This window comes from Oncorhynchus gorbuscha, linkage group LG06 (assembly GCF_021184085.1).
Source record: "Oncorhynchus gorbuscha isolate QuinsamMale2020 ecotype Even-year linkage group LG06, OgorEven_v1.0, whole genome shotgun sequence".
Classification (NCBI taxonomy): Eukaryota; Metazoa; Chordata; class Actinopteri; order Salmoniformes; family Salmonidae; genus Oncorhynchus; species Oncorhynchus gorbuscha.
The window spans coordinates 18,408,874-18,433,940 of record NC_060178.1 but is presented as its reverse complement, the minus strand read 5'-3'; the positions used below and the strand labels follow the sequence as shown (position 1 = coordinate 18,433,940).

Here is a 25,067-nt window from a genome sequence, read left to right as displayed (position 1 = left end):
ACTGAACAAAGACCCCTCCTAAAGCTGATCTTGGACCACAGGCCTGTGCTCTTGCTGAGCTCTGACCATCGTCTCTAGACTCTTCCCTTGGTGGACTCTGTCCCCAGACGTTATTACACTGTCTGCTCCTGGGAAGCACAGACAGGATATTAGACTGGCTCCAGCCAATGAATAGCAGAGAGGAAAGTTGCCATTGACAACTCTGAAGTTTCTAAAGTAACCACCTGAAAATAGCTACCATAAAAACTTTATTAAGAGGGAAACTACCAAGTTTCAATGGAGGGCATGTGGCTATAATCTGTCCAGGATTTCAAAGGACCACACCAACTCATTTATCCTCAACATTGTACCCAATTGAATTGACCACAATGGCCCTGGTTAAGAATGGTGAGTCTGTAGAGGACTGCGGCAGTGTTTAGCCTGGATATTCACTGGAGAAAACAACCTTCCCTCTTGGCCCTGGTTAAGAATGGTGAGTCTGTAGAGGACTGCGGCAGTGTTTAGCCTGGATATTCACTGGAGAAAACAACCTTCCCTCTTGGCCCTGGTTAAGAATGGTGAGTCTGTAGAGGACTGCGGCAGTGTTTAGCCTGGATATTCACTGGAGAAAACAACCTTCCCTCTTGGCCCTGGTTAAGAATGGTGAGTCTGTAGAGGACTGCGGCAGTGTTTAGCCTGGATATTCACTGGAGAAAACAACCTTCCCTCTTGGCCCTGGTTAAGAATGGTGAGTCTGTAGAGGACTGCGGCAGTGTTTAGCCTGGATATTCACTGGAGAAAACAACCTTCCCTCTTGGCCCTGGTTAAGAATGGTGAGTCTGTAGAGGACTGCGGCAGTGTTTAGCCTGGATATTCACTGGAGAAAACAACCTTCCCTCTTGGCCCTGGTTAAGAATGGTGAGTCTGTAGAGGACTGCGGCAGTGTTTAGCCTGGATATTCACTGGAGAAAACAACCTTCCCTCTTGGCCCTGGTTAAGAATGGTGAGTCTGTAGAGGACTGCGGCAGTGTTTAGCCTGGATATTCACTGGAGAAAACAACCTTCCCTCTTGGCCCTGAAATCATACGGCACGGGACAATCAAAACAATATTGAAGTTTGTGTTGAAGTGGGAGATTAAAGACTTGCACTGTGTTGTCTGGCAAATTCTCTGGTCGGGCAAGAAGAGGGATGAATAAAAGAAAAGTTATAAGAGGAGAGGAGAAGAAGAATGTGACTCCAGCAGCAAGTGTTGTGAGTCATCAACCAGAGAGAGAGAAACATGTGGGAAACCTGACATTGTAAAGGTTCCTTTCGCGCCAAATGTGGTTGAGCGCCCCATCTGGGGCTGGCCGGCTTTTAAGTTATGTAAAATATGTTATTCTTTTATCATGGTTACTTGCAGAACATGTGTGTGCATTTGCGAGGAGAGGGGGAAACTGCACATGTTTTCTGTTTCCTACATGTGTTTTCTTTCCCAATTATGTTCAATCTCCAACGTCAGCGCAAAAACACATCCTCCTTACACTTGGGAAGAAGGGGGGGAAGAAAGGGAAAACAACTGCCTCAGCTTTTTGTTTGGTATTGTTCATGGGCATTTCCTCATATAGGCCCAGGTCTGAGGCAGGAAAAAGCAGTACCCTGCAGTCTGCTCTCCTCCATATGTTTTATGGCCCCTGTCAGTGTATTGTCTGTTAAGTCCTTTTGTCCACACACTCTAACGAAGTCTTCCAGTCCGGTTTGTTGTCCCTACACTCTAACGAAGTCTTCAGTCCGGTTTGTTGTCCCCACACTCTAACAAAGTCTTCAGTCTGGTTTGTTGTCCCCACACTCTAACGAACTCTTCAGTCCGGTTTGTTGTCCCCACACTCTAACGAAGTCTTCAGTCCGGTTTGTTGTCCCCACACTCTAACGAAGTCTTCAGTCCGGTTTGTTGTCCCCACACTCTAACGAACTCTTCAGTCCGGTTTGTTGTCCCTACCCTCTAATGAAGTCTTCAGACCGGTTTGTTGTCCATGCCCTGTAATGAAGTCTTCAGACCGGTTTGTTGTCCCTACCCTGTAATGAAGTCTTCAGACCGGTTTTTTGTCCATACCCTGTAATGAAGTCTTCAGTCCGGTTTGTTGTCCCTACCCTGTAATGAAGTCTTCAGACCGTTTTTTTGTCCATACCCTGTAATGAAGTCTTCAGTCCGGTTTGTTGTCCCTACCCTGTAATGAAGTCTTCAGACCGGTTTGTTGTCCCTACCCTGTAATGAAGTCTTCAGTCCGGTTTGTTGTCCCTACCCTGTAATGAAGTCTTCAGACCGGTTTGTTGTCCCTACCCTGTAATGAAGTCTTCAGACGGACTTGTTGTCCCTACCCTGTAATGAAGTCTTCAGACAGACTTGTTGTCCCTACCCTGTAATGAAGTCTTCAGACCGGTTTGTTGTCCCTACCATGTAATGAAGTCTTCAGACTGACTTGTTGTCCCTACCCTGTAATGAATTCTTCAGACCGGTTTGTTGTCCCTACCCTGTAAAGAAGTCTTCAGACCGGTTTGTTGTCCCTACCCTGTAATGAAGTCTTCAGACCGGTTTGTTGTCCCTACCCTGTAATGAAGTCTTCAGTCCGGTTTGTTGTCCCTACCCTGTAATGAAGTCTTCAGACTGACTTGTTGTCCCTACCCTGTAATGAAGTCTTCAGACCGGTTTGTTGTCCCTACCCTGTAATGAAGTCTTCAGACCAGTTTGTTGTCCCTACCCTGTAATGAAGTCTTCAGACCGGTTTGTTGTCCCTACCCTGTAATGAAGTCTTCAGACCGGTTTGTTGTCCCTACCCTGTAATGAAGTCTTCAGTCCGGTTTGTTGTCCCTACCCTGTAACGAAGTCTTCAGACCGGTTTGTTGTCCCTACCCTGTAATGAAGTCTTCAGACCGGTTTGTTGTCTATACCCTGTAATGAAGTCTTCAGACCGGTTTGTTGTCCCTACCCTGTAATGAAGTCTTCAGACCAGTTTGTTGTCCCTACCCTGTAATGAAATCTTCAGACTGACTTGTTGTCCCTACCCTATAATGAAGTCTTCAGACTGACTTGTTGTCCCTACCCTTTAATGAAGTCTTCAGACTGACTTGTTGTCCCTACCGTCTAATGAAGTCTTCAGGCTGACTTGTTGTCCCTACCGTCTAATGAAGTCTTCAGACAGACTTGTTGTCCCTACCCTATAATGAAGTCTTCAGACTGACTTGTTGTCCCTACCGTCTCATGAAGTCTTCAGGCTGACTTGTTGTCCCTACCGTCTAATGAAGTCTTCAGACTGACTAGTTGTCCATACCCTGTAATGAAGTCTTCAGGCTGACTTGTTGTCCCTACCCTCTAATGAAGTCTTCAGACTGACTTGTTGTCCCTACCCTTTAATCAAGTCTTCAGACCATCTTCCTGTCCCTACCCTATGAGGTCCTCAGACTGACGGGTAGTCCCTACCCTATAATGAAGTCTTCAAATCGTCTGGTTGACTCCACAAAAGGGGAGTGTGTGCTTCTTCACAGAGCACCAGGTAGCCAGATATAGGGCCAGGATGCAGCAGTCACAACACGAATTCTCTCCGCATACATCCCCGCATACACAGTGGCAGACTTACCATTAGGCAACTCAGGCAATTGCCTGGGGCCTCACATCACTAGGGGCCTTGGGAACTTGGCATAATTTTTTTAAATAATACCTAATTTCTATGTTTTCTTGCCTTTTTCCTCTGCTCGAGGCCCTACTCCAGTGTGTGATATTTAGCGGTTGTGACCGTCTCTGGTTTTGACAAATAGAGCAGTTTCAGTTTTCATTCTCCAAACTTAGTAGTAGCTTTTGAACGGTTGGGTCTATTAGACTAAGACTTTCAGGAACACTTGTGTGTCTTCTATTTCCCTCTACGACGCTCACAAGCCGCAGGACATGTTAGAAAAGACTGTGACGGAACCGCAATGCAGATCTTTTTTTCAACACACACAATTATTACCTGATGATATTTCCTGGTGTTTTCCCAAACTTTCCACTACTTTCTGATGCATTTCACTCTCTTTGTGATGCATATTAAATATTTTCTTATTAGCCATATGAACATGGTTGGAGTTTGTATCTGTGCTAGAATGGTTGAGAAAGCCATAAAAAAACATGTATACAGTTGAAGTCGGAAGTGTACATACACCTTAGCCAAATACATTTAAACTCTGTTTTCACAATTCCTGACATTTAATCCAAGTAAAACTCCCTGTTTAAGGTCAGTTAGGATCACCACTTTATTTTAAGAATGTGAAATGTCAGAATAATAGTAGAGATAATCATTTATTTGAGCTTCTATTTCTTCGGCTTGCAAGCCCCTCCTTTTTTCTCTAAACATAACGATGGTCAATATGGCCAAACAGTTCTATTTTTGTTTCATCAGACCAGAGGACATTTCTCCAAAAAGTACGATCTTTGTCCCCATGTGCAGTTGCAAACCGTAGCCTGGCTTTTTTATGCCGGTTTTGGAGCAGTGGCTTCTTCCTTGCTGAGTGCTCAGAGGCCTTTCAGGTTATGTCGATATATGACTTGTTTTAGTGTGGATATAGATACTTTTATACCTGTTTCCTCCAGCATCTTCACAAGGTCCTTTTCTGTTGTTCTGGGATTGATTTGCACTTTTCGCACCAAAGTATGTTCATCTCTAGGAGACAGAATGCGTCTCCTTCCTGAGCGGTATGACGGCTGCGTGATTTCTTTTGATTTTCCCATGATGTCAACCAAAGAGGCACTGAGTTTGAAGGTAGGCCTTGAAATACATCCACAGGTACACCTCCAGTTGACTCAAATGATGTCAAGAACCATCATGTGCTATGATGAAACCGGCTCTCATGAGGACCGCCACAGGAAAGGAAGACCCAGAGTTATTAGAGTTACCAGCCCCCAAATAAATGGTTCATGGAGTTCAAGTAACAGACACATCTCAACATCAACTTTTCAGAGGAGACTACGTGAATCAGGCCTTCATGGTCAAATTGCTGCAAAGAAAACCGCTAGTAAAGGACATCATTAAGAAGAAGAGGACCAATAAACACGAGCAATGGACATTCGATCCGTGGAAATCTGTCCTTTGGTCTGATGAGTCGAAATTGGAGATATTTGGTTCCAACCGCAGTGTCTTTGTGAGACGCAGAGTAGGTAAACGGATGATCTTTTCATGTGTAGTTCCCACCATGAAGCATGGGGAGAAACCATGAGGAGATGTGATGATGTAGGGGTGCTTTACTGGTGACACTGTCTGTGATTTATTTAGAATTCAAGACACACTTAACCAGCAAGGCTACCGCAGCATTCTGCAGCCATCCCATCTGGTTTGAACTTAGTGGGACTATCATTTGCTTTTCAACAGGACAATGACACAATACACCTCCGGGCTGTGTTTGGGCTATTTGACCAAGAAGGAGAGTAATGCTGCGTCAGATGACCTGGCCTCCACAATCACCCGACCTCAACCCAATTAAGATGGTTTGTGATGAGTTGGACCGCCATGTGAAGGTAAAGCAGCCAACAAGTGCTCAGCATAGGTGGGAACTCCTTCAAGACTGTTGGAAAAGCATTCCAAGTGAAGCTGGTTAAGAGAATGCCAAGAGTGTTCAAAGCTGCCATCAAGGCAAACGGTTGCTACTTTTTGATTTGTTATACACCTTTTTGGTTATTACATGATTCCATATGTGTTATTTCATAGTTTTGATGTCTTCCCTATTATACTTTGAAATGTAAAATAAAAACTTTTGACTGGTACTGTATATATTTTAGTCAGATAAACACTCCAAACAGCCTACCTGACCACTCGGAGGCGTCCGACATTCCAATAATAAAACTTGGGAATGCAAGAATGCAATTTCAGAATGTGGGGGGAACATGCTTCCCCCATCCCCAGTGAAGGTTGCTCCAGCATCCCGGAGTCGCCTCTTCACTGTTGATGTTGAGACTGGTGTTTTGTGGGTACTATTTAATGAAGCTGCCAGTTGAGGACTTGTGATGCATCTGTTTCTCAAACTAGACACTCTAATGTACTTGTCCTCTTACTCAGTTGTGCACCGGGGCCTCCCACTCCTCTTTCTATTCGGGTTAGAACCGGTTTGCGCTGTTCTGTGAAGGGAGTAGTACACAGCGTTGTACAAGATCTTCAGTTTCTTGGCAATTTCTTGCATGGAATAGCCTTAATTTCTCAGAACAAGAATAGGCTGACAAGTTTCAGAAGAAAGTTCTTTGTTTCTGGCCATTTTGAGCCTGTAATCGAACCCACAAATGCTGATGCTCCAGATACTCAACTGGTCCTTCTGTAGCTCAGTTGGTAGAGCATGGCGCTTGTAACGCCAGGGTAGTGGGTTCGATCCCCGGGACCACCCATACGTAGAATGTATGCACACATGACTGTAAGTCGCTTTGGATAAAAGCGTCTGCTAAATGGCATATATTATTATTATTATTATATTATTATTATTATTATATTATCATATATTATATATTATAGTCTAAAGAAGGTCAGTTTTATTGCTTCTGTAATAATGACAACCATTTTCAGCTGTGCTAACATAATTGCAAAAGGGTTTTCTAATGATCAATTAGCCTTTTCAAATTATATACCTGGATTAGCTAACACAACGTACCATTGGAACACAGGAGTGATGGTTGCTGATAATGCGAAGATCTCCCCCATGGCACAAACCCGAGGGGGCGCCAACCCAGACCGGAGGATCACGTCAGTGACTCAACCCACTCAAGTGACGCCCCCCTCCTAGGGACGTCATGGAAGAGTACTAGTAAGCCAGTGACTCAGCCCCCGTAATAAGGTCAGAGGCAAAAGAATCCTAGTGGAGAGAGGGGAACCGACCAGGCAGAGACAACAAGGGTGGTTCATCGCTCCAGTGCCTTTCCGTTCACCTTCACACCCCTGGGCCAGACTACACTCAATCATAGGACCTACTGAAGAAATGAGTCTTCAATAAAGACTAAAAGTTCAAGACAGTGTCTGCGTCTCTCACATGGATAGGCAGACCAAAATTGAGCTCTATAGGAGAAAGCCCTGCCTCCAGCTATTTGCTTATAAATTATAGGGACAATAATGAGGCCTGCATCTTGCGACCGTAGCATATGTGCAGGTATGTACAGCAGGACCAAATCAGAGAGATACTGTAGGTAGGAGCAAGCCCATGTAATGCTTTGTAGGTTTAGCAGTTAAACCTTGAACTCAGCCCTAGCCTTAACATGAAGCCAGGGTAGAGAGGATGGCACTGGAGTAATATGATAGATTTTTTTTATTCTTGTCAAGATTCTAGCAGCTGTGTTTGGCGCTAACTGTAGCGCCAAACACAATAAACTGAAGTTGATTTAGTACTTTATCCGGGTAGCTGGAAAGTAGAGCATTGCAGTAGTCTAATCTAGAAGTGACAAAAGAATGGATTAGCTTTTCTGCATCATTTTTGGACCAAAAGTTTAAGATTTTTGCAATCGTACGAAGATGGAAAAATTCTGTCCTTGAAATATTCTTGATATGTTGTCAAAAGAGAGATCAGGATCCAGAGTAATGCCGAGGTCCTTCACTGTTTTATTTGAGATTAAGATTAATTGTCAGATCCAACAGAAGATCTCATTGTTTCTTGGCACCTACATTAGAACTGAATCTCTGTTTTGTCCGAGTTTAAAAGTGCCGCCATCCACTTCCTTATGTCTGAAACACAGGCTTTCAGAAAGGGCCATTTTTCAGGCTTCACCATGTTTCATCCAAATGTACAGCTGTGTATCATCCACATAGCAGTGAAAATTAACATTATGTTTCCAAATGACATAACCAAGAGGTAAAATATATAGTGAAAACAATAGTGGTCCTAAAACTCAACCTTGAGGAACACCAAAACTTACAATTGATTTGTCGAAAAACAAACCATCCACAGAGAGAAACTGATATCTTTCCGACAGATAAGATCTAAAACAGGCCAGAACTTGTCCGTGTAGACCAATTAGGTTTTCCAATCTCTCCAAAAGAATGTGGTGATAGATGGTGTCAAAAGCAACACTAAGGTCTAGGAGGACAGTTGTAGAGCCTTGGTGTGACACCATTAAAAGGTAATTTACCACCTTCACGAGTGCAGTCTCAGTGCTATGATGCGGGCTATAACCAGTCTAAAGCTTTCATATACCTTGTTTGTCTTCAGGAAGACCCCCAAAAATTGAGAGGAAAAGGAGATTTGATGTAGGCCAATAGTTTTTAAAACATTTTCTGGGTCAAGGTTTGGCTTTTTCAAGAGAGGCTTTATTACTGCCACTTTTAGTGAGTTTGGTACACATCTGGTGGATAGGGAGCTGGTTATTATGTTAAACATAGGAGGGCAAAGCACAGGAAGCAGCTCTTTCACTAATTTAGTTGGAATAGGGTCCAGTATGCAGCTTGAAGGTTTAGAGGCCATTACTATTTTTATGAATGTGTCAAGAGATATAGAATTAAACAACTTGAGTGTTTACATTGATCCTAGGTCCTGGCAGTGTTGTGCAGACTCAGGACCACTGAGTTTTGGAGAAATACACAGATTCAAGGAGGAGTCCGTAATTTGCTTTCTAATGATCATGATGTTTTCATCAAAGAAGTTCATGAATTCATCACTGCTGAAGTGAAAGCCATCCTCTCTTGGGAAGGCTGCTTTTTAGTTAGCTTTGCGACAGTATCAACACAAAAACATGTTGGATTGTTCCAGGTTGGACTCCCCTTTGCCTCCATAATTCTTTGAGGCATGGATTCTACAAGGTGTGGCATTCAAACGTTGCTAGGAAAACATACCACACACCATTACACTCCGCCACTAGCCTGTACCATTGACACCAGGCAGGATGGGGCCATGGCAGTGGCTGTGGCAGTAGCACAACATGGTAGCAGCACAAACCTGGTACAAACATTGTTGGGCACAGACTACAGCACAAAGGGAGAAAAGGTAGAGACAACAATACATCACTCGAAGCAGCCACAAGTGTCAGTAAGAGTGTCCATGAGTTTTTAAATGTAGAGATGGAGATTAAGCTGTCAAGTTTGAGTGGTTTTTTTTCAGCTCGATCCAGTACACTATACTCTTTGAGAGAGGTAGTTAGCAAACAAGGCCAGAGACCCCTCAGAGACACCAATACTCCTTAGCCGACCCACAAGAATGGAATGGTCTACCATATCAAAACCTTTGGCGAAATCAATAAAAATAGTAGCACAACAATGCTTATAATCAAGGGCAATGGTGACATAATTTAGGACCTTTAAGGTTGCAGTGACACACCATAACCTGAATGGATATCAGATTGCAGACCAGAGAGAATGCTATAGACATCAAGAAAGCCAGTCAGTTTATTATTGACCAGTTTTTCCTTTTGATGAACAGGGCAAGATGGAAATTGGCCTATAATATTTAGGATCAGCTTGATCTCCCCCTTTAAATAAAGGAGGTGCCGTGGCTGCCTTCCAAGCACCAGGAACCTCCCCAGAGAGGAGAGACAGGCTATAAAGGTCAGAGATAGGCTTGGTGATGATAGAGGCAGCCACCTTAAAGAAGAAAGGATTTTAACCATCTGACCCAGATGGCTTTTGGGGGTCAAGATTAAGGAGCTCCTTTAGCACCTCCACTCAGTGACCTTCTGCAGGGAGAAACTGTGTAGCAGGACAGGGGAAAAGAGGGTGAAGCATAGGGGCTAGTCACATTAGAAGGGCTGGGAGATGAGGAAATGTGGGACAGGCAAGGAGGCACAGCTGAGTCAAATAGGAATCCTGATTTAATGAGCCGGCTCTGAGCAGCTCTTCATTCAGTAGCTATGATTGTGTTAAATAAACATGAGTGGGGGGGGCTGAGATTGGCCTCTGCCTGGGGCCTCCAAATCACTATGTCCACCCCTGCCCATACATCCCTCCAACCCCTTCCTTTCCCCCTACAAAGGGCTGCTGCCTGCTGCCTTCAGAATGGAGTGATTAGTTTGCTGTGGAGTACTTCAGAGGAGAAGACCTTATCTCTCACCACAGTCACACTCAGAGCCCGGCAAAGAGTGCCACACCACACACACACACACACACTCGCTCGCTCACTCACTCACTCACTCACTCACTCACTCACTCACTCACTCACTCACACACACATACGCATTTTCTCTCTCTAGCGCTGTAGTTATGGGAGGATGTTTTTGGGATTTGGGACCACATTGTTTTAAACCCCAGACTTTGTGACTCTACAGAGTTGTGCCGTTATCTCTGGATGGATGCAACTCCGTCCTCTGTCTCTCGTTTGTTCCTGTGCCCATCACTCATATCTGTGGTATTTTACGATGTGTGTCCCCTCTCCGAATTCTTTAAGAATGTTGTCGATTGTTCAAGAATCCGGTGGCATTGCTCAGCTTTAATCCGGCATCTCTCAAGAAACACTCCTAACAGCATCCTGCGGCTTACCGACCCCTTTCATGTGAAAGATACGTCCGAAGGCGAAGGGTCACACGGTTTAAAACGCATGAAGTAAAAGCAGATATTTTAGTTCTCGTTCTGAAGATAGAAAAAAAACATCCACATTCAATTGATTTCTTTCTCTTTGATCTGTCAGCAAAGCTAGTGTCATAGAGAAGCAACAGACAGAGATACCCGGCTGGAAATAACATGAACATGGGTTTGCACTGAATGAGCATTACTCACAGTCACGCTACAGTTCTAGCACACAGTACCTACAGTACGGAGACAACATAGTACGAGAATATAATAACAGTCCAGAAATATGAACCCACCACAAGTATGGTTAACTGTAAAAGGAAAGGGCACATTCTATACATGGACCAAAATAATCAGACAGGTTTTAGAATAGACACCAAGGGCCTATTTGCTAGCAGGTCCCACCTCCTCTACTGCCCTGTAGTCGTCCCCTAGCCATGACCCGCATGAACCCTGTAAGTGGTCAGCAGTAGAACCGCACATAAACACCCGCCCAAGTATTTTCCTTTCATCCCAACCATCACATTTGGCTCACAACAACATATTTTTGTTTTTAAACCAATTCTGTGTGCATCTTCTAATGCTTTTCAGCTTAAACAGGGAAACCAAGCGAACACCAACACATTGTGCAAAACCCTTGTGTGATGGAAGACGTGTGTCTGTGCCTGTATAGCTAATATTCAGTGTGTGCTGTTATGGTGTTTAGTTTAGTGGCGGTGGTTGTTGACACAGATGAGGCGAGTTGAGCGAGCGTGTGTGTGTGTTTTCCATGTGTGTGTGTGTTTTTGTGTGTGTGTGTGACTCAGATTACACAAGCTGTGTTTTGTTCTCCCCAGACTCACAGGGGGACACTAATTCACAGTTTTCATTAATATGGTGAAATTCACAAATGAACACTGTTTATTACAAGTGCATCAGAGTTCAACAGCCATGAGTATGATAAACCTGTTTAGTTCCACAGGGTGGATCGTGTGTGTGTGTGTGTGTGTGTGTGTGTGTGTGTGTGTGTGTGTGTGTGTGTGTGTGTGTGTGTGTGTGTGTGTGTGTGTGTGTGTGTGTGTGTGTGTGTGTGTGTGTGTGTGTGTGTGTGTGTGTGTGTGTGTGTGTGTGTGTGTGTGTGTGTGTGTGTGTGTGTGTGTGTGTGTGTTTGTGGTAGGGAGGGAGGGAGGGAGGGGGACTCTCCTAGCCCTCAGGGCCACATGTGTTTTGCCATTGCATGGTAGGAATGTAGTAGGTCTACAAGCCAATTAGAATGGCTGGAAGCATGCAAGTACAAATGTTCTGTTTTCAGAGCAGAAAACAAGTCGGGTTGCATTGATAAGGAATACAACTGAGATGGGGAAACATCTGCAGGCTTAACCCCTTGTGGGCTGGAGCAAATTACAGCAAATTGATTTGTCATACACTGAGGTGTTTATTTGACTTTTAAAAAGTTAAGGCAACAATTTACACACAATATTATTGAGTAGATGTAACTTCCAGGGTAAGACATATAATTATCTTTCTCCAAACATGTATACAACATTGTGTAAAGAACAAAGTCTGCAAATGTTGAATTACCCACAAACCTCTAAAAACAGAGCAAGGTGGCAAGTTGTTCCAAGAACTTACAAGAATTTACAAATTTAGTAAATTAAATAAAACATTCCTCTCTGATTATCCTCATAAAATATACATTTTTAAGCAACATATTGATTTGTATTTATTCCTAACTTTTTTGGTCAAATTTAATTAACAAAGAAAAATCATAAACATATACAGTGGGGCAAAAAAGTATTTAGTCAGCCATCAATTGTGCAAGTTCTCCCACTTAAAAAGATGAGAGAGGTACACTTCAACTATGACAGACAAAATGAGGGAAGAAAATCCTGAAAATCACATTGTAGGATTTTTAATGAATTTAATGAAGGTTTTCACACTCTGTTGCTGGTATTTTGGTCCATTCCCCCATGCAGATCTCCTAAGGAGCAGTGATGTTTTGGGGCTGTTGCTGAGCAACACGGACTTTCAACTCCCTCCAAATATTTTCTATGGGGTTACGAAGCCACTTCTTCGTTGCCCGGGCGGTGTGTTTGGGATCATTGTCATGCTGAAAGACCCAGCCACATTTCATCTTCAATGCCCTTGCTGATGGAAGGAGGTTTTCACTCAAAATCTCACGATACATGGCCCCATTCATTCTTTCCTTTACACGGATCAGTCGTCCTGGTCCCTTTGCAGAAAAACAGCCCCAAAGCATGATGTTTCCATCCCCATGCTTCACAGTAGGTATGGTGTTCTTTGGATGCAACTCAGCATTCTTTGTCCTCCAAACACGCCGAGTTTGGTTTTTACCAAAAAGTTATATTTTGGTTTCATCTCACCGTATGACGTTCTCCCAATCTTCTTCTGGATCATCCAAATGCTCTCTAGCAAACTTAAGACGGGCCTGGACATGTACTGGCTTAAGCAGGGGGGCATGTCTGGCACTGCAGGATTTGAGTCCCTGGTGGCAAAGTGTGTTACTGATGGTAGGCTTTGTTACTTTGGTCCCAGCTCTCTGCAGATCATTCACTAGGTCCCCACGTGTGGTTCTGGGATTTTTGTTCACCGTTCTTGTGATCATTTTGACCCCACAAGGTGAGATCTTGGGTGAGGCCCTCCATTTCCTAATAATTGCTCCCACAGTTGATTTCTTCAAACCAAGCTGCTTACCTATTGCAGATTCAGTCTTCCCAGCCTGGTGCAGGTCTACAATTTTGTTTCTGGTGTCCTTTGACAGCTCTTTGGTCTCGGCCATAGTGAAGTTTGGAGTGTAACTGTTTGAGGTTGTGGACAGGTGTCTTTTATACTGATACCAAGTTCAAACAGGTGCCATTAATACAGGAAACGAGTGGGGGACAGAGGAGCCTCTTAAAGAAGAAGTTACAGGTCTGTGAGAGCCAGAAATCTTGCTTGTTTGTAGGTGACCAAATACTTATTTTCCACCATAATTTGCAAATAAATTCATAAAAAATCATACAATGTGATTTTCTGGATTTTGTTTTCTCATTTTGTCTGTCATAGTTGAAGTGTACCTATGATGAAAATTACAGGCCTCTCTCATCATTTTAAGTGGGGGAACAACTGGTGGCTGACTAAATACTTTTTTGCCCCACTGTATATGTTTATGATTTTTTTTTTTCAATTTGATTTCTCCCCACAATCTACAGTGTATGAACAGGATACAGCATGTTGAACAAAGTACAATAAAATGCTTACTTACCAGCTCTCCTCTCTGCAGTGGAACCAATTGAACTTTGTTTGTCTGTCTGTCTTTCAGGTTATCTCACGCCCAAAAATCTGCAATCAAAGTACTCCGGAGAATGAAGTACTTTGTGGCCAGACAGAAATTTCAGGTAAAATACAGGGTGGAGGAGGGGAGTGGAGGAGAAGGGTAGGAGGAGGAGAGTGGAGGGATGGAAGAGGGGACTGTGGGAGGAAGGGAGGAGGAGAGTGGGGGGATGGAAGAGGGGACTGTGGGAGGAAGGGAGGAGGAGAGTGGAGGGATGGAAGAGGGGACTGTGGGAGGAGGGGAGGAGGAGAGTGGAGGGATGGAAGAGGGGACTGTGGGAGGAGGGGAGGAGGAGAGTGGGGGGTGGAAGAGGAGACGGGAGGAGGGAGGAGGTGGAGAGTGGGGGATGAAGAGGGGACTGGGGGAGAAGGGGGGGGAGGAGGAGTGTGGGGTTGGAAGAGGGGACTGGGGAGGAGGGGAGGAGAAGAGTGGGGGGATGGAAGAGGAGACTGGGGGAGGAGGTGGAGAGTGGGAGGGTGGAAGAGGGGACTGTGGGAGGAGGCGGAGAGTGGGGGTGGAAGAGGGGACTGGGAGAGGAGGGGAGGAGGAGAGTGGGGGTGGAAGAGGGGACTGGGAGAGGAGGGGAGGAGGAGAGGGGGGTGGAAGAGGGGACTGGGAGAGGAAGGGAGGAGGAGAGTGGGGGGTGGAAGAGGGGACTGGGGGAGGAGGGGAGGAGGAGAGTGGGGGAGAAGGGGTGGAGGAAGGGAGTGGAAGTAGGGAGAATAAAGAGAATAGGCTCTGGAGAGTGTTGTGGTTACTCAGGAAGGGGAGTGGTAGCCCAAGGGCATGTTGTGCAGCTGCAGAAATGGTGTGTGTGTGTGTGTGTGCGCGTGTGTGCATGCATGCGCATGTGTTTTATGTAGGCATGCGTATGTGTTTTATGTAGGTGTGCGTGCATGCGCATGTACGCAGTGTGTGCGTTAACAATGTACGTGTGTCTGTTTGAGACTGCAACTTGCACCTGCACATCTGTGTCTGTCCTGTCGTCAGTTCAGCCTCAGTATCATGGAACCCTGTTCGTCTCAGGCTCTGTGGCTAGAGTCTCTCACTGCACAGCTGCAGAAGACTAAGCACAGAATGACCTCGCATGGCCTTTAGTCAACAACAACTCTATTTATGATCTGACTGTGGTTGTAGTCTCCAACAGTCTCCAACAAACCCAGGCCATTGCTTCAGTCTTCACGTTCAACCATCTTCTCATTACTTAATTATTTGTAGGTGATTAGCTTCTCTGCAAAAACTAAACTAGGGCCGTCACAGGGCCATCACAGGGACGATGCAGCCTTAGTCAGAAGATAGCATCATCCTCACGCAAAACAACAAGTGAAAGCTCCACTGAACGAGCACTCTTCCCTTAGCTTCCTCATCGTCAATGTACACTGCAATAACAAAGCACTGTGTTGGCCTAGGGGTTTCCCTAGGGATTTCCATGGGTGACAATGTGCTGTGTGTTGCGCATGTTACTACAATACAATATTCATACTCCACAGCAAGCGAGGAAACCGTACGACGTGAGGGATGTGATGGAGCAGTACAACCAGGGACACCTCACCATGATGGTCCGCATTAAGGAGCTACAGAGGAGGTGGGCCACTGACTCACTCTCTTCTTTTTGTTTACTCTCTCTCTCTCTCTCTCTCTCTCTCTCTCTCTCTCTCTCTCTCTCTCTCTCTCTCTCTCTCTCTCTCTCTCTCTCTTCTCTCTCTCTCTCTCTCTCTCTCTCTCTCTCTCTTCTCTCTCTCTCTCTCTCTCTCTCTCTCTCTCTCTCTCTCTCTCTCTCTCTCTCTCTCTCTCTCTCTCTCTCTCTCTCTCTCTCTCTCTCTCTCTCTCTCTCTCTCTCTCTCTCTCTTCTCTCTCTCTCTCTCTCTCTCTCTCTCTCTCTCTCTCTCTCTCTCTCTCTCTCTCTCTCTCTCTTCTCTCTCTCTCTCTCTCTCTCTCTCTCTCTCTCTCTCTCTCTCTCTCTCTCTCTCTCTCTCTCTCTCTTTCTCTCTCTCTCTCTCTCTCTCTCTCTCTCTCTCTCTCTCTCTCTCTCTCTCTCTCTCTCTCTCTCTCTCTCTCTCTCTCTCTCTCTCTCTCTCTCTCTCTCTCTCTCTCTCTCTCTCTTCTCTCTCTCTCTCTCTCTCTCTCTCTTTCTCTCTCTCTCTCTCTCTCTCTCTCTCTCTCTCTCTCTCTCTCTCTCTCTCTCTCTCTCTCTCTCTCTCTCTCTCTCTCTCTCTCTCTCTTCTCTCTCTCTCTCTCTCTCTCTCTCTCTCTCTCTCTCTCTCTCTCTCTCTCTCTCTCTCTCTCTCTCTCTCTCTCTCTCTCTCTCTCTCTCTCTCTCTCTCTCTCTCTCTCTTCTCATCTCTCTCTCTCTCTCTCTCTCTTAATCTCTCTCTCTCTCTCTCTCTCTCTCTCTCTCTCTCTAACTCTCTTTCTCTCTCTCTCTCTCTCTCTCTCTTTCTCTCTCTCTCTCTCTCGCACTCTGACATCTCTCTCTCTCTCTCTCTCTCTCTCTCTCTCTCTCTCTCTCTCTCTCTCTCTCTCTCTCTCTCTTCTCTCTCTCTCTCTCTCTCTCTGAAAGTCGGGAAGCAAGTTCAGGGAGTGAATACATTTAATTAATAAATTAACAAAACAAGAAACACGAACAGCGCACTGACATGAAACAGCAACATCGTTACAGAATGACGACTCAACAAAGCGAAGCATCAGAGAGTGTTGGAGCCGGAGCAACCTGGCAAGCCTCAGCTGTGAAGGTACCCGGGCCAGCGGAGGCGACCGGGAGGTCTGAGCCGGTCTGCGCCTCAGCGGAGGCGACCGGTTCGCTCTGGATCCCCGAGATCATCTCTTTGGTTGACATCCTGTGGCTGGAGACGAACGCGCTAGGGAGGGGGTACTGTCACATATGCTCTCTCTCCGACGCTCTAGGTCATCATGCTCCCACGCCTCAGCCGGATCGTCAGGTTCCCGCACCTTAGCAGAGGTGACATGTCCACTCCTGGTCGGCGTCCTGCAGCAGGAGCCACGCATTGGGGAAGGGGGACTGTCACATGTGCTCACCCTCCCCCTCTAGGTCACCAGTCTGCTTGTTAGGGTGCACTCCTGTCACTAGAGTTACACGCACACCTGGACTCCATCACCTCCTTGATTACCTGCCCTTTATATGTCCCTCCCTTTGGTTTCCTCCCCAGTTATCATTGTTCTTAGGTTTCTTCCCCAGTTGTCATTGTCCTTAGGTTTCTTCCCCAGTTGTCATTGTCCTTATGTTTCTTCCCCAGTTGTCATTGTCCTTATGTTTCTTCCCCAGTTGTCATTGTCCTTATGTTTCTTCCCCAGTTATCATTGTCCTTAGGTTTCTTCCCCAGTTGTCATTGTCCTTAGGTTTCTTCCCCAGTTGTCATTGTCCTTAGGTTTCTTCCCCAGTTGTCATTGTCCTTATGTTTCTTCCCCAGTTGTCATTGTCCTTATGTTTCTTCCCCAGTTGTCATTGTCCTTATGTTTCTTCCCCAGTTATCATTGTCCTTAGGTTTCTTCCCCAGTTGTCATTGTCCTTAGGTTTCTTCCCCAGTTGTCATTGTCCTTAGGTTTCTTCCCCAGTTGTCATTGTCCTTAGGTTTCTTCCCCAGTTGTCGGTACGCTGTTTGTGTTTCTTGTTGTGTTTATTTATTAATTAAATGTATTCACTCCCTGGAAAAAAAAGTAGAAAAAGAAGCATTACACTCTCTCAAGTTGGCAGTGTCACATGCACAAGTACAGTGAAATGCTTAACTTGCCAGCTCCACCCAACAGTGCCCTTTTGGGATTCCAACCTCACCTGCACACTGTTTTTACACGTTTAAAAAAAATCTGTACTGTCTTTCACTTCTTTTCTTTGTTGTGAATAAATAAAACCTAAAACCCAACAGTGTAGTAATCAATATCAAAATAGTATAACTAATACAAAATATATAGATATAATAAAGAAAACAGTAAATACAGGGTCAGTACCAATACCAAATGTACAATGTGCTGGATACTGGAGTAGTTTGAGGTAGATATGTACAGTACATGTAGGAGGGGGATTAGGAGAAAGTGACTGGTTGTAGGAGAAATGATAATAACAGTAAACAAAGTGTCAGTGTAGGCGTGATAAGCAGGAATATATACATACTTCTTGTTATAGAGTGGATACAGTGTCTTCAGAAAGTATTCACACCCCTTGACTTTTTCCACATGTTCTTGTCTTACAGCCTGAATTTGAAATGGATTCAATTGAGATGTTGTGTTACTGATCTACACACAATAACCCATAATGTCAAAACGGAATTAGGTTTTTAGAAAGGTTTACAAATAAATAAAAAATGAATAGCTGAACATTTTGTCAATAATTATTCAACCCATTTGTTATGGCAAGTCTACATAAATTCAGGAGTAGAGATTAGTCACATAAGTTGCATGAACTCACTCTGTGTGCAATAATAGCGTTTAAAATGATTTTTGAATGACACCTCCTCTATGTACCCCACATATACAATTATCTTTAAGGACCCTCAATCGAGCAGTGAATTTCAAACAAAGATTCAACCACAAAGACCAGGGAGATTTTCCAATGCCTCACATATAAAGGCACCTATTGGTAGATGGGTTTAAAAAAGACATTGAATATCCCTTTGAGCATAGTGAAGTTATTAGTTACACTTTGGATGGTGTATCAACACACCCAGTCACTACAAATATATAGGCATCCTTCCTAACTCAGTTGCCGGAAAGGAATGAAACCACTCAGGGATTTCACCATTAGGCCAATGGCGACTTTAAAACAGTTGAAGAGTTGAATGGCTGTGATAGGAGAAAACTGAGAGACATACCCAAATGTGACTCTAACGTGTATGTAAAAAATCATACAGTTGAAGTCGGAAGTTTACATACACCTTAGCCAACTACATTTAAACTCAGTTTTTCGCAATTCCTGACATTTAATCAGAGTAAAAACTCACTGTCTTAGGTCAGTTAGTATCACCACTTTATTTTAAGAATGTGAAATGTCAGAATAATAGTAGAGAGAGAATTATTTATTTCAGCTGTTATTTCTTTCATCACATTCCCAGTGGGTCAGAAGTTTACATACACTCAATTAGTATTTGGTAGCATTGCCTTTATATTGTTTAACTTGGGTCAAACGTTTCAGGGAGCCTTCTACAAGCTTCCCACAATAAGTTGGGTGAATTTTGGCCCATTCCTCTTGAAAGAGTTGGTGGAACTGAGCCAGGTTTGTAGGCCTCCTTGCTTGCACAGGCTTTTTCAGTTCTGCCCACAAATTTTCAAAAGGATTGAGATCAGGGCTTTGTGATGGCCACTCCAATACCTTGACTTTGTTGTCCTTAAGCCATTTTGCCACAACTTTGGAAGTATGCTTGGGGTCATTGTCCATTTGGAAGACCCATTTGTGACCAAGCTTTAACTTCCTGACTGAAGTATTGAGATGTTGCTTCAATATATCCACATAATTTTCCTTCTCATGATGCTATCTATTTTGTGAAGTGCACCAGTCCGTCCTGCAGCAAAGCACCCCCACAACATGATGCTGCCACCCCCATGCATGGTTGGGATGGTGTTCTTTGGCTTGAAAGCCCCCCCCCTCCACCTTTTTCCTCCAAACATAACAATGGTCATTATGCCCAAAGAGTTCTATTTTTGTTTCATCAGACCAGAGGACAAGTCTCCAAAAAGTACGATCTTTGTTCCCATGTGCAGTTGCAAACCGCATTCTGGCTTTTTTTATGGCTGTTTTTGAGCAGTGGCTTCTTCCTTGCTGAGCGGCCTTTCAGGTTATGTCGATATAGGACTTGTTTTAATGTGGATATAGATACTACCTGTTTCCTCCAGCATCTTCATAAGGTCCTTTGCTGTTGTTCTGGGATTGATTTTCACTTTTCGCACCAAAGTATGTTTTTCTCTAGGAGACAGAACGTGCCTCCTTCCTGAGCGGTATGATGGCTGTGTGGTCCCATGGTGTTTATGCTATTGTTTGTACAGATGAACATGGTACCTTCAGGCGTTTGGAAATTGCTCTCAAGAATTAACCAGACTTGTGGAGGTTTAAAAAAAGGTCTTGGCTGAGGTCTTGGCTGATTTCTTTTGATTTTCCCATGATGTCAAGCAAAGAGGCAGTGAGATTGAAGGTAGGCCTTGAAATACATCCACAGGTACGCCTCCAATTGACTCAAATGGTGTCAATTATCCTATCAGAAGCTTCTAAAGCCATGACATTATTTCTGGAATTTTCCGAGCTATTTAAAGCCACAGTCAACTTAGTGTATGTAAATTATAAGTGAAATAATCTGTCTGTAAACAATTGTTGGAAAAATGACTTGTGTCATGCACAAAGTAGATGTCCTAACCGACTTGCCAAAACTATAGTTTGTTAACAATACATTTGTGGAGTGGTTGAAAAACAAGATTTAATGACTCCAACCTAAGTGTATGTAAACTTCCTCTCTCTTTCGATCTTTCCTTCTTCCTCTCTTTCTTTCCATCTTCCCCTCTCTCTCTCTGTCCGTCTCTCTCTTTCTTTCACTCTCTTGCTTCATCTATATTTATTTCCTTCCACTTTTCTGTCACAGACATAAAACACTAACCAATGCTGCAAAGCTTTGTCCAAAGTTTTCCCTAACGTGTCTGTCTTGTGCTCCTTCTTGTCCCCAGACTGGACCATACGTTGGGGAAACCAGGAATGTTTCTGGCAGGTAAAACCTACTTGAGGATACTCATGAACTCTTGTCACTCCTCACTGTGCCCCCTAATGTTATATACATCTCACAAACAGAGACAACCAGGCACCATGATAAGGCTGAATAGACTAGACTAAATATTCTGCCAAGAGATCCCTGGTGTGTTTAGTGTGTACACGTAGTGTGTATAGAGTGTATACATAGTTTGTGTGTGTATGTTTGGATTTGTGTGTTTGGGTACACACACACACTAGTATTTGTATGCACAACCCATCTCCCCCCTCTCCTCCTCCTCCTCCTCCTCCTCCTCCTCCTCCTCCTCCTCCTCCTCCTCCTCCTCCTCCTCCTCCTCCTCCTCCCTCCTCCTCCTCCTCCTCTTCTCTCCTCCTCTGCGTACCCCCTCATCTCCTCCTCTCCTTTTTTCTTCCCCTCTTCCTCCTTCTCTGCTTCTTCTCCTCCTCCTCCCCCTGCTCTGTGTACCACCATCTTCCTCCTCTTCTCCATCTCTCTCTTCCACCTCCTCTTCCTCCTCCTCCTCCCTTCTCCTCCAACTCCACCTGGATGTTAACATGTCTTGGCTGACCCAGGAAGCTAACGGGGGAGCTAACATGGTTAAACACTTTCTTGATTGGCCCTGGTATTGGATTAGGAATCCAGCTGAGAAGCTTAGCGTACTTCCACGTGTTCTCCACACACACACACACACACACACACACACACACACACACACACACACACACACACACACACACACACACACACACACACACACACACACACACACACACACACACACACACACACACACACGCACGCACACACACGCACGCACGCACGCACACACGCACACACGCACACACGCACATACTACATGACACACTCCACGTCCATAACAACCAAACCAACCATACAGTATAAAACTAGCGCAGTCAGCCTGCCAAACACACAGCCCACTTCCCCCAAGTCCAAAGCCTTAGACTGAGTCTGCTCTGGCCCTAGGATGGAGCCCCATTACACTGATCTACTGCTGTTATGTTTATAGGAACTCACTGCATGACTAAGACCTATTTGCGTTAGGGGCCCCTTAGTAAGGAAGTGGGGGAGGGGGTTTTGTGTGTGTGTGTGTGTGTGTGTGTGTGTGTGTGTGTGTGTGTGTGTGTGTGTGTGTGTGTGTGTGTGTGTGTGTGTGTGTGTGTGTGTGTGTGTGTGTGTGTGTGTGTGTGTGTGTGTGTGTGTGAGAGAGACAGGGGTGGTGTGTGTGTACTCTGGGTTTCTTTACATGGTGTGTAATGATGAACCTGTAGTCCCCGCGTTTATATCCGTGGGGTAGACGGGTTTAGGGTCATTAAATATTGTGTGACTGAAGGGTGGGTAGACGGGTTTAGGGTCATTAAATATTGTGTGACTGAAGGGTGGGTAGACGGGTTTAGGGTCATTAAATATTGTGTGATTGAAGGGTGGGTAGACGGGTTTAGGGTCATTAAATATTGTGTGACTGAAGGTTGGGTAGACGGGTTTAGGGTCATTAAATATTGTGTGACTGAAGGTTGGGTAGACGGGTTTAGGGTCATTAAATATTGTGTGACTGAAGGGTGGGTAGACGGGTTTAGGGTCATTAAATATTGTGTGACTGAAGGGTGGGTAGATGGGTTTAGGGTCATTAAATATTGTGTGACAGAAGGTTGGGTAGACGGGTTTAGGGTCATTAAATATTGTGTGACTGAAGGGTGGGTAGACGGGTTTAGGGTCATTAAATATTGTGTGACTGAAGGGTGGGTAGATGGGTTTAGGGTCATTAAATATTGTGTGACTGAAGGGTGGTTAGACGGGTTTAGGGTCATTAAATATTGTGTGACTGAAGGGTGGGTAGATGGGTTTAGGGTCATTAAATATTGTGTGACTGAAGGTTGGGTAGATGGGTTTAGGGTCATTAAATATTGTGTGACTGAAGGGTGGGTAGACGGGTTTAGGGTCATTAAATATTGTGTGGCTGAAGGTTGGGTAGATGGGTTGGGTAGACGCCCTAGAAAGGCGAAAACCTAGGAAGAAACCTAAAGAGGAACCAGGCTATGAGGGGTGGCCAGTCCTCTTCTGGCTGTGCCGGGTGGAGATTATAACAGAACATGGCCAAGATGTTCAAATGTTCATAAATGACCAGCATGGTCAAACAATAATAATCGCAGGCAGAACAGTTGAAACTGGAGCAGCAGCACGGCCAGGTGGACTGGGGACAGCAAGGAGTCATCATGCCTGGTAGTCCTGAGGCATGGTCCTAGGGCTCAGGTCCTCAGAGAGAGAGAAAGAAAGAGAGAATTAGAGAGAGCATACTTAAATTCACTTAAATTCACACAGGACACCGGATAAGACAGGAGAAGTACTCCAGATATAACAAACTGACCCTAGCCCCCCGACACATAAACTACTGCAGCATAAATACTGGAGGCTGAGACAGGAGGGTTCAGGAGACACTGTGGCCCCATCAGATGATACCCCCGGACAGGGCCAAACAGGAAGGATATAACACCACCCACAGCCCCCACACCACTAGAGGGATATCTTCAACCACCAACTTACCATCCTGAGACAAGGCCGAGTATAGCCCACAAAGATCTCCGCCACGGCACAACCCAAGGGGGGGGGGGGGGGGGGGGAGACGCGTCATAGGGACGCTTTCTGCCAGTTTCCAAAAGTAATGCTTTTCAATTCACAGAGGCAAAAAGGGAATTCTAGAAGTTTATTCAATAGGACGAAAGCTGTGAAAGGAGAGTTGAAAATAAAGAGAAGGGAGGGACAGAAAAAAATCATGTTTGGATAAGATTTGGTTAAATGGTAAAAGAGGATGATAAGAGTGCGGGCTATGTTATGTGTGGTGATTGTGAGGCGCTATACAAATTTGACAGTCACAAGACGGGACTTCAAATAGGCCTATGGGATGTCAAGGGAACTGTAGCCTGTTCAGATAGGTTAAATGGAAACTGAAATCTGGACAATGACTGTAACCTCTCACATCGCCTTTATATTATTTCCTGCAGAATTAAGCATTTATTTCAGTAAAATGATACACCAAATGTAGGCAAAATTTGGACTTGGGAACAGCAGTGGAGAAATGTGATTGATTTATTTCTGCATCTTGAAAGAATGCAATGCTCAGCTAGATATCATCTGTAGAGGTGCTGTCTTCATCATACAAGCATCATAAAAGCTGATAGTATTTCAACCACATAAAATGAACCTGAAGTGAAATCCTCTCAGAAACATTTAGGGGTTGAGTTGTTTTCACAGCTTTCTTTTTCCTTATCACCCGTCAAACTGATGTCATCTGGACATTTTAAACTGAAAACCCTTCCTGTTTTGTTGTTGTTGCGTCATTGTATTTTCTCCCCAGTCCCTAAATGTATTTGCTCCGTGAGAGATGACAGAGAAAAATGTACAGATGTAACTAGATTGAAGCATTCATTTTATCGATCTATTACATTGTTCTGTTGAGCAAGGGTTTATTGAGTCTTCTAAAGCAACATAATGACAGAAGAGAAGCTACATGTATCTAATTAAAGACAAGTTGACTAACAAATAGCCTAACAAAATGTCAAAAATTATAAGCAGAAACATATCTATATCAGGCCCCAAAACAATCCTGCACCCCTTCTCAAAAAAATTACTGTAGTCCATAGCGCATTTTCTATATTTGCGGGTTAGGGTTGGGTGCGGGCCTCAGACTAATAGGGGGTAATTTAAGATGATTCAATTAGGCAAATGAATGAGTACCATGGGCTGTTGGGTACAATAGGTTATTGGTCTTGTCTCATGGCAGTTAGATGTAAATTGGCTTGTAGTTGAGAAACAATGGTTGAACGGACCCCCTTTAGTCTCCACTCCTGCTATCTACCTTCCCCTAGGCCTTGTGACATCTGATACCAGCAATGACCTCAGAGAATTCAGTTACAGCAAGTCTCACTATTGACCCTATAGGAATAGACCAGGATCTTTTGCATGCCTTGTGTTGCCCCCACCAATGATGATTGAGATTGTACCACCCACCACAATAGAGAGGCCAGTGTTTGAATGAAGGGAAATGTGTGTGTTGTTTTTCAGAGAAAGGTGTAGATAAAGAATACTACACTGTGGGAGCCAGACTGGTCCGCCTGGAGGACAAGGTAAAAACAGGTTTATTCCTCCCTGTTCTTTGTGTGTGTGTGTGTGTGTGTGTGTGTGTGTGTGTGTGTGTGTGTGTGTGTGTGTGTGTGTGTGTGTGTGTGTGTGTGTGTGTGTGTGTGTGTGTGTGTGTGTGTGTGTGTGTGTGTGTGTGTGTGTGTGTGTGTGTGTGTGTGTATTTGATATTTGTATGAGTGTGTATGTGCGTGTGTGTGTGTGCGCTCATGTGTGTGTCATGAGGTAACTTTGTGTGTGAGTGCTTGTGTGTGTGCGAGCATAATGGATTCCCACATAAATAAATACTATTGTATTTTCTAAGTGTTTTTGCAGACTAAACTGTAGAATTCAATGTAGTGGTTTTGCGGACTTAAGTCCCTTTACTGTGGTATACTGTAGTATTTGCAGTTAACTATAGTAAATGTCCCTTTTTCAGGACACTGTCTTTCAAAGATAATTCGTAAAAATCC

The 25,067-nt window shown here is 44.4% G+C and overlaps 1 protein-coding gene across 1 annotated transcript in view; it reads left to right on the top strand.

Moving 5' to 3' along the window:
* The window catches only part of LOC124037643 (potassium voltage-gated channel subfamily KQT member 1-like), a 345,000-nt gene that overhangs the window by 195,777 nt on the left and 124,156 nt on the right, over nucleotides 1–25,067 (top strand). Inside the window, exons 15-18 of the mRNA XM_046352566.1 lie at nucleotides 13,751–13,826; nucleotides 15,253–15,347; nucleotides 20,423–20,463; nucleotides 24,541–24,602. Coding sequence (XP_046208522.1) covers nucleotides 13,751–13,826; nucleotides 15,253–15,347; nucleotides 20,423–20,463; nucleotides 24,541–24,602 — 274 coding nt within the window. The remainder of the gene's footprint in view (nucleotides 1–13,750; nucleotides 13,827–15,252; nucleotides 15,348–20,422; nucleotides 20,464–24,540; nucleotides 24,603–25,067) is intronic.